Genomic DNA, 13,312 nt, shown 5'->3' with positions numbered 1-13,312 from the left:
ATGGAAGGTTTTCAATCTCTTAAATCTTTTCCAATCATTTCTAACTCTTCTAATTTTAATTTCTCTGTCAAACCAATTGTTGTTATATATTCTATGCAAATATTTTCAAAATAAGGCAATTCAAATGTTGAGTTATTGTTATCTTTAAGAAAACCAGTAACTCAAGACAAAATTGAATTTGGACTTCTAAAATTTTCAAAGATTACAAATCAAAATATTACAAGTTCTTATTCTCTTGTTTTTGTAGAAAATTTCATCTATGGATCAATATTAATTGAAGATATATTTGATTTGAATTGCAGATTCGTGTTTGATCCAGGAGGAAGAAAAGTGGATCTAAAAGAATAAGGGCACTTCAAGATTGCCATGCTCCCAAGACTGTGTGGAGCTTCTTCATAAGGCGATTGCCAGATTTAAGGACAAAACTTTTTTTAAGAGGGAGGGTATGATGGAATCCTGCCTGACATACCTTTCTTAGTGTTGTTTACATTTCATTGTATACGTAGCTTAGTGATAACAGTTGAAAAACTGTTATTTTCATGCTTAAAATTGATACTAAAAGCAACCTTTATACTTAGAAACTAGCTTGAAAGCATGCTTTTCTTCATATTTTCATAAATAAGAGAGCTGGACAGGTTTATGCTTGATTTCAGTGTTTTTGTGCAGGTTTTAAGGTGAATTTGGAGAAAGAAGTGAAGAAGGATAGAGATGGAATCAGAAAAGACATCAAAAAGTGCAAAAGGAGAAGCCGCAAGTACCGCTCAGCGGCAGTTTACCGCTGAGCGGCACTCAGGAAGTCATGGGAGGTCCGCTGAGGGGCAAAATGGCCGCTGAGGGGAGAAAACTACTCACGAACTCACCGCTGAGCGGTACTTTACCGCTGAGCGGCACTTTTATGGGCTTGGACCTAATTTTCTGTAATTTACGAATAATATATAAGCTTTAGGGTTTCCTAGGGTTAGGTATCTTTGGCAGAAACGAAGCAAACACTCTCTCTTCCACCCCTTTGAAGAAGGATCTTGGATGCTCAGGCTACCTCTTCACCTTTCTAGGGTTTTATCTTTCATTCTTTCATTATTGTTCATCTAGGTTCACCATGAATATGGTGAACTAAACCTTGTATGTTTGTTGGGGAATCAATGTAATCTTTTGAAGCTCTCATATATGGAATTTGTTTTTACATCTTATATTTAAGACCTATGCTTTCTTTCATCATTAGTTAGGGTTTTTCCTCTTTGCTTAATGCTTGCTTTGTTTAACTCATTCAATGCATGATCATTGATTTTGTCGATACGGGAACGTACGGGGAAGTCTAGATCCGGGGAATCTCTCCCAATATTATATTGGTTGTCGTTAAGCTCCTGCACTTGATGAACTAATTATTAGGAATGCTAGGAATTGTATGAACTCGTAATTAGGGAGAAGCCTTCTTGAAAGGTACTTTAGAGAGTGGCATTAACAATGATGATTTGAATGTTGAATTCCTAAAATATATGAGAGTGGATAAGATGAAATTGAACCCCAACAACATATTCATATATATATTTCATTGAAAGTGATTGTCTTTTGATTTTGCCATTGATCAAAACCTCATGCATACATGTTTATTTTCGTCTTTTGCATAGTATAATCCAAATATTTCGTTCTTAAGTCTTAGCTAATCAACAAACCACACAACTAAACTAGGCCGTGAGTCCTTTTGGAGAACGATACTTGGTCTTACCAAGTTTATTACTTGAACGATTCGGTCATACTTGCCGATTGTAAAGCAAGTTTGTGACATCATATTTTGGCAAGTACTTTCCACAATCAAAGGTGACAAAAGGCAAGATGGAGATTTCTTCATTTAGGCAAGGCATGGAAGAATCACTGGGGCATGCATGGGATAGATACAAAAGTTTGCTAAGAAAAACACCCACGCATGACTTTGAAGAACAGGAAGTAGTCTTAACTTTCCTTGGAGGGCTTGGTTCACAAACCAAGATGATGCTTGATGCCTCAGCAGGAGGCAATATTAAATGGAAAACTCCAGAGGAAGCCACAGAAATTATAGAAAACATGGCTACTAGTGATAATGAGCTGCACAGTGAGAGAGGAGCTCCTATGCAACAAAAAGGGGTTCTCCAATTACAGACACATGATGCCTTGCTAGCTCAAAACAAAATTCTAACTCAACAGCTGGAGACTCTAACTAAAACTCTTGCACAATTACCCAAAGAGTTGAAAACTGCTGCACAGGTACAAACCCAGTTGTGCGAATTGTGTGGAGGCGACCATATCAATGGTCAATGTGCTTTTCCAATTGAAGCCGTAGAGGATGTTAATTTCATGGCCAATCAATTTCCATACCGTCAAGGGAACTACAATCAAGGGTGGAAACCGCACCCAAGCATTGGTCAAGGACAAACTGGGCAAGCTAGTCAATATAATAAGCAGCAGCAGCAACCCACCTTATGGCAACAGTTATCTATGCTTAATGAAAGATCAACAAGGTTGGAAGAAACTCTTCAGCAATTCATACAAAAAATTGAATCTTCTCAAAAGAGCATTGAAGCCGCTATAAAGAACTTGGAGATTCAAATGGGTCAGATTACCAAGCAATTGGAAGAAAGGCCAAATAGAAATTTTGGGGCTAATACTGAGGTTAACCCCAGAGAAGAGTGCAAGGTGGTAAAGAGTGTTGATGATGAGAAAGTTGAGTTAGATACAGAAGAGAGAAGAGACATAGAGAGCAAAAGTACTTTTCCTTTTCCAATCCATCAAGGGAAACAACTGGACTTCACAGAATTATTCAGAATGGTGGATAATGAAGCACCTTGGGAACAGATTCTACAGCAAATCACAGTTTACACAAAATCTGATGAAAACATCTCTACAAAGAAAAGACGTAGAGATGATGAAGCAAAGGAGTGTATAACTGTTAAAAAAGAGTCATTCCCTCCTAAAGCAACAGACCTAGGCAGTTTTTCTATCCCTTGTACCATAGGGAAGAAAAAGGTGAAGAAAGCTCTCCTTGATTTAGGTTCAAGTGTTAACTTGATACCTTATTCTTTACTGGAGCAAATCGGCAATGTTAATGTGAAACCTGTAAAGGTTAATCTAGTAATGGCCGATGGATCTTCAAAGGAGCCATGTGGGATTGCAGAAGACATTATAGTTTGTGTTGGCAAACTTCAGTTCTTGGCAGACTTTATGGTGATGAAGATGGAGACAGAGAAGATACCTATCATACTTGGAAGACCGTTTATGAAAACGACCAGAGCTATCATTGAAGTAAATGAAGGTATAGTAGTGCTCCAGGACAGAGAGGAGAGAGTGGTTGTAGATGTCTTCAAAGATGAGACGTAAGCACAGGAGGAAGAAGCTAGTTATAAAGCTGCATTTCAAGATGCACCCATGACTAGCCATAAAGATGAAAATCTCAAGGTTGCAGGTAACCATTGTTTGTTGTTTAAGGTACCCAAGGAAGAAAAGATTGGAAGAGGAGGAGAAATTGCTAGTGACTGGGAGAAAAGAAGACTTCAACTTGGCACACCTGTAAGAATCAAGAACAAGTTGTGGGTTGTGAAGGGCTTTAAAGAGAAGGAGATGATAGAGATAGAGTCTCCACATTCTAGAAGGACCAAAACAGTTCACAGGAAACAGCTGAGGAGTTGGTGGAATGACAACATCAACTATAAAGAAGATGGAACTTGAACTTTATTGGGTCAAGCTAATGACGTTAAAAGAGCGCTTGTTGGGAGGCAACCCAGTGGATTTAAAAACTTTTGATTTGGTTTTGTAACTTTTAATTTGTGGACATTATTTTTGTAAATATTTTGTTGGCTACAGCATCTATTGAAGGATGCTAGGTGGTTCAGTATCTACTGAAGGATACTAAGTTTGTAACACCTACTGATGGGTGTTGGTGGATTTTGGGTCAGGCTCGTGACGTTAAACAAGCGCTACCTGGGAGGCAACCCAGTTGATTGATTGTTTTTGTTTATTTTAGTTAGGGTTTGCATAAGCATTTTGAACATTGAATTGCAGGGAACCAGTGAGGGGCATGTATGGGAGGCACGTAGGTTAAGAAAAAAAGGAGAAGAGCACATCACGAAAGTGCCACTGAGCGGTAATTTACCGTTGAGCGGTACTCTCGCAGATGGGCTTTAGTTCCCCTTAGCGGAACCCGAGCCCATTAGGGTATTTTTAAACCCTAAGCTGCGCAATTTCTCATACTTTCAGGCTCTTCTCTGCATAAACACTCCCACATACCTTCTCCAAGTTTTTCCACATCTTTTCACTCTTCCCTCTTAAGAAAATTTCTCTTCCACTCACTAGTGTGCCATCAAAGTTTGGGGTTGGAAGAGAGCATTCTAGCTTGGAAGCATTCTCATTGCATTTAGTATCTCCACCCAAGTAAGTAAAATGTGTTTTGTTCATTCTAGGGTTCTTGAATTTGAATTTGATTGTCAAAGCATGAATATTTAGGGGTTTTGATTTCTATGCATGATTTGATGATATATTTGATGTTTGAACCGATTAAACTGCATGATTATGAACTGGAAAACTGAAAATTGCATTTGGGTGGAGTTAGGACAGCTTTAAAACAAGATTTTCAAAAATCTGCAGAGTTACCGCTGAGGGGTAAGCTGTCGCTGAGCGGCACTCTGCCAGATTTGGTTTTTCTGATTTTTTGTGATCTGGAATGTGGCACTAGTGGCGCTGAGGGGAAATTCTGGCCCTCAGCGGTGGTTTAGCTTCAAAAGGAGTTGTGTTCTATGTTTTACTAATGATTAACATCATGTTCTGTGGTTTTGTATTTGTGTTTGAATGCAGGAATGGCATCCTCTTCAGGAAAGAGATTGAAAACCATGGCAACCAAGAGAAAGGAAAAGGAACCAGAGCAACCCCACTCTAGCAGGTTCCTCTCTAGGAAACATGAGAGGCACTTTAGGGTGGTTCAGGACAGGAGACTTCTGATGGAGAGAAAGGTTGGAATGATACCTAACTTTGCTCCTCAATGTGGAGAGCAAGTGTTAGGGAATGACTGGGGAAAGCTAGCCACCTATCCTGCACCTGCCAACATAGCTGTGGTAAAGGAATTTTACACCAATGCAAAGAAGATTGGTGATTATCCAGCTGAGAATTATTTGGGCTATGTCAGAGGCCATGCTATCAGGTATGATCCTGATTCTATCAATAACTTCCTGGACACTGTGTGGGCTGGTGAGCAATGTCAGTTTGCTCTTTGCATGGAGGAAGGTGCTGATTATGAGGATGTGGAGAGAGTACTATGCATACCTGGAGGACACTTCCAAAGGAATCGATCTGGCTCAGTGGTTAACATTAGGAGGACGGATTTGACTCCTCTTGCAAAGTATTGGATGGCGTTTTCTCATGCCAACATTCAGCCATGTTCACATGTGTCAGATATTACTCTCAGCAGGGCACTATTCATCTACTGTGCTATCAGAAACTTAAATGTTAATATTGGGCAGGTGATAGCTGATGAGATTAGTGTGTGCGCCAATACCTCAAACAACAAAGCACCACTAGGACATCCCTCCTTGATCACTCACCTTTGCAAGATAGCTGGGGTGGATACTTCTGCTCCACCATTTGAGAGGCCAAGAAAAGCTATTGATGAGGCTTATTATAGACAGTATTGTGGAGGTGAGGAAGCAGCTCAGCCAGTTCCACCACGCCGTGCTCGTAGAGAGAGAGGGCCAGCACAGAGTCAGACGTCTGCTGAGACACATGAAGCAGAACCATTCCAAATGAGGGACATGTACATGTCTCTTTTAGGTGCATAGTTATAGTCTATCCATAGAGGGCAGGTGGCTACTGCAGAGATGATTGTTGGAATGTATGATACACCTCCAGCACACAAGTGGACTATGGAGGAATTTCATAATGTGGTAGCTTGGCCAGAAGAGCAGGTACAAGGAGGCAGAGCTGAAGTAGCTGAAGCTTCAGCTATGGAGATGGAAGAAGAAGATGAAGCTGATGATGATGATGATGCATTTGAGGATGCGGATGATGAGGAAGAAGAGGATGATACAGATGACAGCTCAGATTGATGAGGAGCTGAGATAGCATTTACTGATGAATGCTATCATAATTAGAGCAGGACTTATGTTTTATTTGGTTTTGTGTTCTGAACTTATTTACTTTTGTTTTAGAATAGGGTTTGATGTACTCAATTAGAAACTTTGTCTGGTGTGATGGTTTGCTTATAATTGTGATTGTTTGATAAGTGATGCTTGATGATACTTTGATATGGATTGATATTGAGCTGTGCACATTACATGCTTGTATAGGTGATTCACAAGCTTTGTGAACAAATGCATGATGTTTTGATTGTGATTGTGATATTAAGCAGGATGTTTATGTCAAATGTGAATGAGCTTATATGTGAGGTTTTGAGCTTCAGAGTTTTTGTGATTGAATGCTATTCCTTTGGAAACATGAATGACTTTGCACAGGTTTTCTATGATTGAATTACTTGCTTGTTTGCATCATATGATCAAGGCCATTTGTTGGTAACCCTTATATTAGCCAATTTCATTAACCACTAAAAGAGAACACTGTGTGTTCTATCCTTTGAACCCTTAGCCTTGAACATGATTTGGAAACCCTTGTTGAAAAGCTTTACCTTGAGTTAAGTAGAAAATATTTTGTGGTATTGATAAATGTTCAAGTTTGGGGTTGTTGGAAAATAAAAATGGAAATTGAAAGCATTGAGCTAAGAGATAAGAATAAGAATGTAAAAGAGAAAGAAAAGAAAAGAAAAAGCAAAGCTCAATGCAAAGGAAAGTTGGGAAAAATAAGAATGATTGTGTTGATATGATTCTCTTAACTCAAGGGTTTTGTGATCCAGAAAAACCAATTTTCTTGTTAGCCCAGCCACATTATAAGCCATTGAAAAAGTCCTTGTGATGATGCATGCTTGTGAATTTATTTGATTGTGGTTAAATGAAAGGAAAAGACAATTCATGTGACATTGTGATAGTAGAGTGAATGAGTGATTACCTCTTATATACTTGTGTTTGAGTGAAAAACTTTACCCAGTGAGGAAATATTCATTGAGCACATGAACATGCATGTTTAGTTGATTGATCGTTCATGAAAATTAGCATTTGTTGGATATTAAGTGACTTTGTGAAACACCAAAGCATGTGTACATCTTGATTGAAATCTTTGTCATGAGTTTGATTGAAGTTTTACTTACCTTGAAAAGAGGATTTTTGAATGAGTGAACCATTATAAGGATTGGTAGAAGATTGAGTTACATCTTGTTTGCTTGAGGTCAAGCAAAGTTCTAAGTTTGGGGTTGTGATAATAGTTGAAAACACTAGTAGAAAAATGACATTTTATAACAGACTTATTATGACGGATAAAAATTATCCATCATAATAGGGAGATATTATAACGTAGTTTTTTAAATCAGTTATAATATAAGACGCGGTGGCAAACTTGTAAATAAGTTTAAGACATATTATAACGTAGTTTTGAAAATCAGTTATAATATGAAACGCAGTGGCAAACTTGTAAATAAGTTTAAAACATATTATAACGTAGTTTTGAAAATCAGTTATAATATAAAAAACGGTAGCAAACTTGTAAATAAGTTGAAAACCTATTATTAATGTATTATAACGGAGTTTTAGAAATCAGTTATAATATCTCACGTTCCCTCTCACTCTCATTCCTCTCTTGACGTTCCCTCTCACTCTTATTCCTCTCTTCACGTTCCCTCTCACTCTCACTCTCGTTCCTCTTTCCTCTCACTCTCATTCCTCTCTTCACGTTCCCTCTCACTCTCATTCCTCTCTTCCTCTTCGTCTCATCCCTCTCAGTTGCATTTCTCGGCACTCCTCACTCGCATTTCTCAACACTCCTATGTACTCGTGTTCTTCTCGGCTCCGAGAACACTCCTTCCTCCGCAAGACTACTTGTGGCTCTACTGCCTCTTCCTCGAAATCTCTGAAGTTTGACCAAGTAGGTTTTATGATTCACGGTTGTTTTTCCCTAATTTGTTAGGTTATTCTTCTATTAATTTCACTAATTTCTTAGATTGGTGGGGATTGTGTTTCGATTGGTGGAGAAATTAGCGGCGTTAACACGAGAGAGAAGGAGAGTTTGTGTAGATCCAAAACTTGTTGCTGACCATTTCGTTTTACTTCTATACTTCTTGGTTCTGATTCCTTGTGACTTTCTTTTTTCTTGCCCTTTTTAAGAAAAGATTGTTTATTGATACGTTTGACGGCTTCAACATCAATTCTGTTTTTGTTTGCTTTTTCCTTTACCATTTGGCACCTGCACAATCTTTTGCTTTAATTTCATTTAGTTTTTAAAAATTTCCTGGATGAAATGCTGCAGGTGGACTTGGAAACTGCAGAACCTGAAGCTAAAAACAATGAACAAACAAGTGGGTTGGAATGGTCTTTTAAATTTGTGTACTATATCCTGTGGAATTCAAAATCCAAACATTGTAATTTGTTGCGCAGATGAATCGAAGTTTGTTCGTGTAGCATTTCAGTTGCAAAAGAATTGTGACTTCGGAGAACAGTTTCTTATAGTTGGAGATGATCCTACGCTTGGTTCATGGGACCCTTTAGAAGCATTGCCGATGACATGGTCTGAAGGACATATATGGACTGCTGAGAAGGTGAGTAAAATCTGATCAGAATTGGAAAGTATTTTCTGATAGAGAGAACACAAAGAAATTTTGTTTGTGCTTTCCCTTATGTAATCAGGATATGCTTGTTGGGAAGTCAATCCAGTTCAAGTTCATATTGAAAGGAAAAGAAGGTGATATTATTTGGCAACCAGGATCAAATAGAGTCATCCACACTTGGGAAACCGTGAATACAATAACTGTTTGTGAAGATTGGGAGAATGAAGAACTTCAGAAAATAACAAAGGAAGAACGGCTTGCTGAACCGAATAAGGAACCCCAGATTGACTCTGAAGTGTCTGCTTCTGCTGAAATTTTGGATAATCCTCACAACGAACTGGATTCCAATGCATATGAAATAAAGGCTTTTGAGATACCACTTACTGCACCAGTCACTGATAATAGTAGTTCTTTCTCCACGGAAATTCGTTATGTTATTGTTGCAGAAAATATAATTTTCCATGAGGATCTCATCAAGAATACTAACAGTAAATTGAATGAAAAGATTGAACGGAGTGAAGAATCAGCTGATAGTGCAGGAAATGATGATATAATTCATGATCTTGGAAACAATGGAAGTACTGCATCACTCAATGAGGAAGGGACAGTTGTGGAAAGCAGCTTATTATTTGATTTTGAAGGCGGTCCTGTTCTTATACCTGGCTTAACAGTACCACCAACTGAGCCAGCAAGTGAGGCAAGCCAAGGTGAAAAAGTTCAAGAAAAGACTTCCAAGGACATTTCAGTTGAAGGTTCTGAAACTGATCTGGAGCAGAATCCAAACCTGAGGTAAACGCTTGATGAGTATGATTTTCGTTGTTTTGAAGAACAAGTAGTTTGGAGCTTGAGTTTTGGAGTCCTTGTGGACAATGTGATTAAGTAATAACAGAATTGTTCTGTTTTGTTCTGTTCTGTTTGTATCATCATCTACCTTTGATCAATAAAGGGAATCCCAACATTGTGTCCTTCACATTGTTTCTCATATACACAATAAATGCATTTATGGCAAAGAAGGAAGGAAGAAAAGAATTTTTCCTGTTTAATTGTTTTCACTAATTAAATGAATCTTAACCATTGATGGAATGCTCTTCAACTATAATCAGGGGATGCTGTATGATAATTTCATTGGATGGTCAAATTTAATAATCAATTTTTTAAAAAAAGCATTTATTATAACGTACTAAGTAATGTATGATATGGTAGGTTGATCACATATTATAACGTACAATAATATATATGTAATAATATATAACATATTATAACGTACAAAATCTTCTACGTTATAATATCTTCCACCTATTATAATGGACAAATGAAAAATTTGTTATAATAAACTGTGTATATTATAACGTACTTCAGAAACTACGTTGTAATATGTTGAACATATTATAACGTAAATTTTTTCTACGTTATAAAATGCGCAGACTTACTATATCGCCCAGAACTATGTCCCCAGTAACTATGATATAAAAGATCATTTTTGTACGTTATAAAAAGTCATTTTTCCACTAGTGAAAACTGTTATTTTCATGCTTAAAATTGATACTAAAAGCAACCTTTAACACTTAGAAACTAGCTTGAAATCATGCTTTTGGTCATATTTTTAGAAATAAGAGAGCTGGACAGGTTTATGCTTGATTTCAGTGTTCTTGTGCAGGTTTTAAGGTGAATTTGGTGAAAGAAGTGAAGAAGGATAGAGATGGAATCAGAAAAGACATCAAAAAGTGCAAAAGGAGAAGCCGCAACTGCCGCTCAGCGGCAGTTTACCGCTGAGCGGCACTCAGGTAGTCACGTTGGATCCGCTGACGGGTGATTTGGCCGCTGAGGGGAAGAAAACAACTCACGCACTTACCGCTGAGCGGTAGTTTACCGCTGAGCGGCACTATTTTTGGGCTTGGGCCTAATTTTCTATAATTTTAGAATAGTATATAAGCTTTAGGACGTTCTAGGGTTTGTATCTTTGGTAGAGACGAAGCAAACACTCTCTTTTCCATCCCTTGAAGGAAGATCTTGGATGCTCAGGCTACCTCCTCCTCTTTCTAGGGTTTTATCTTTCATTCTTTCATTATTGTTCATCTAGTTTCACCATGAATATGGTGAACTAAACCTTGTATTGTTGTTGAGGAATCAATGTAGTCTTGTGAAACTCTCATATATGGAATTTGATTTAATGTCTTATATTAAGATATATGCTTTCTTTCATCTTTAGCTAGGGTTTTTCCTCTTTGCTTATTGCTTGCTTTGTTTAACTCATTCATTGCCATGATTATTGATTTTGTCGATACGGGAACGTACGGGGAAGTCTAGATCCGGGGAATTTCTCGCAATAGCATATTGGTTGCCTTTAAGCTCCTGCACTTTAAGAACTAATTACTAGGAATGCTAGGAATTGTATGAACTCGTAATTAGGGATAGGCCTTCTTGCAAGGTAATTTAGAGAGTGGCATTAGCATTGATGATAAGAATGATGAATTCCTGAAAATATATGAGAGCGGATAAGATGAAATTGATAACCCCAACAACATACTCATCCATATAATTCATTGAAGTGTTTGTTCTGTTCTTTTCCATTGATCAACTTCATGCATACATGTTTAGTTATTGTCTTTTGCATTAAAACCTATAATCAATTTGTTCTTAAGTCTTAAATAATCAACAAATCACATAGCTAAACTAGGCCGTGAGTCCTTTGGGAGAACGATACTTGGTCTTACCGAGTTTTATTACTTGATACGATTCGGTCACACTTGCCGATTGTTAAACAAGTTTGTGGCGCCGTTTTTCGGTGTTCATAAATTTGTCATCATTAGCGCGTACAACAAACCAAGAAGGGGGTTGAATTGGTTTCTTATCACAGATCGTTTCTTACAATTACATAAGTTCCTTAAAATTAATTTAAATAAATTAAAGAGTAATGAAAAGAGAAAATTGCACAGGTAATTTTTATACTGGTTCGGATCTCACAGATCCTATGTCCAGTTGTTAATCTGATCCGAGAATTAACGCCGCACTAGCACAAACCAAAAAACGGTTACAATCACAAAGAAAATAAACAAGTTTAAGGTTAGAACACCTGTCTTGTTACCCAAAGAGATGAAACTCACTTCCCCAACAACCCACAAGGGATGAACACCTCCTCCGAATGCTTCACGAAGGACACCTAATTTGAATCTTCACAAAGGATGAACACCTCCTTTGAATCTTCACAATGGATTACAAGCTTTCAACTCAGCAACAACAACAACACTCAATCACACTCCCCGTGAAAGTTCTCGCTCTATTCCAAATGTCATGTTCTCAAAGCCACAACACAAGGGTTACACAAACCCTAAAATCACTTATCTAAGCACATAACAAAACAAATAATATTTTCGAAATAAACATATTTTGTATTCTATTCCAAGTAAAGAGTGTGTTTCGAATAAAAGCTCTATATTCCATACTCAACCTTTAAGCACTTATTAACTTCATGTGGCATGACAAAAATACAACGGCATAAACAAGCATTATTGTAAGTCATATACATAAGCAAAATTATTAGTACTATCATACAAAAATACCAACCTTGATGTCACCACTATATTGAGCAACTTCACCACTTTTCTCTATTTTAGATAAATAAACAACATAGATATAAAACAAAAAATCAAAGAAAAGGATAACAAAAAAACAGAAACCAAAAGATTCGTAAAACAGAAAAAAGACAACTACAAAAACATATTCATTCCAATGAATGACACAAAACACCCAACACACAACCTTGAATGGTGCTTCGATGAAATGAACAACGATAACAAAAACCAACAAAACCCACAAAACACAGGTTTTTGTGCAACAAAAGGTTAAAAAAAAGGTTTTGCAAAAAAGTTTCGAAAAGGCAAAAACATAACACAATGACAAACAAGAAAATCATAGAAGATCAAAGGATCAACACAATGCAACAAACAAAAAAATCACGAGAAATTGGGGAGGAAGGTCTTTGGAATGCAAAGGGTTTGAAAAACTAGATTTTCGAATGATAGAGTTTGAAAAGGACAAAACTTTCAATTTCGTACTACTATCCTCTGCAAATTACAATTCCACGTTATCAAAAGTTAATTAAAAAACACATATGCTTATCCATCAGAAATATGTGTGCTACACACGTTTTCATTTCAAGAAGTCATGATTATATTCTTTTTTCCTATTTGAGTTGAGCTTTATTTTATTTTCGTTTGTGCTTTTTTTTTAAACGTTGTGAGACTTGTCAAAATTCTTTTATATTTTGTATTCCTATGTGTATTATATATAGATAGATTGAGTATTTATGATTTTAGAAAACTAAATAATAAAAGATGTCATCAAGCGACTAGAGTGAAACGGGTACGCCGCTTCCCACTTCTTATTTGAATAAAGAAAACTCAGCCCATTCCGGCACTGCTGCGGGCGGTCACTTTTCCGGCGAAGTAACCTTCATAAACGGTGGTGACTAATGTCTACTCGAACTCATCACTGCCACTTTTCACATTGCACGTCTCATGTTTGTGAAAATGTCAAGAGACACAATTACCCTTCTCTTTTTGTATAAGAAGGAAGAACTAGAAAGCTCAAATGCTAAGCTTTTGGTTGCTTTGACCACAACATTCAATTTTCACACGATAGTCTAAAACT

General features: G+C 37.2%; 1 protein-coding gene across 1 annotated transcript; it reads left to right on the top strand.

The window, feature by feature from the left end:
* Positions 1–7,884: 7,884 nt before the first annotated feature.
* On the top strand, positions 7,885–9,516 carry LOC124844986 (uncharacterized). Its single transcript, XM_088107776.1, has 4 exons — positions 7,885–7,983; positions 8,365–8,413; positions 8,493–8,653; positions 8,742–9,516. The coding sequence occupies exons 1-4, from the start codon at positions 7,885–7,887 to the stop codon at positions 9,453–9,455; spliced, it is 1,023 nt and encodes a 340-aa protein (XP_087963902.1). The 3' UTR covers positions 9,456–9,516.
* Positions 9,517–13,312: the final 3,796 nt, after the last annotated feature.

The sequence above is a fragment of the Vigna umbellata genome, chromosome 2 (genome assembly GCF_029865625.1).
Source record: "Vigna umbellata cultivar VRB3 chromosome 2, Vumbellata_1.0, whole genome shotgun sequence".
Taxonomy (NCBI): Eukaryota; Viridiplantae; Streptophyta; class Magnoliopsida; order Fabales; family Fabaceae; genus Vigna; species Vigna umbellata.
The sequence above is the reverse complement of the archived record's forward strand: the minus strand, read 5'-3'. Positions and strand labels throughout refer to the sequence as shown.

Excerpts from the sequence above, each read along its gene's own strand:
- LOC124844986 (XM_088107776.1), top strand. The coding sequence starts at position 7,885 with ATGTACTCGTGTTCTTCTCGGCTCCGAGAACACTCCTTCCTCCGCAAG. Across the intron at positions 7,984-8,364 it reads AATCTCTGAAGTTTGACCAA|GTGGACTTGGAAACTGCAGA; the intron begins GTAGGTTTTATG and ends GAAATGCTGCAG. Across the intron at positions 8,414-8,492 it reads TAAAAACAATGAACAAACAA|ATGAATCGAAGTTTGTTCGT; the intron begins GTGGGTTGGAAT and ends TTTGTTGCGCAG.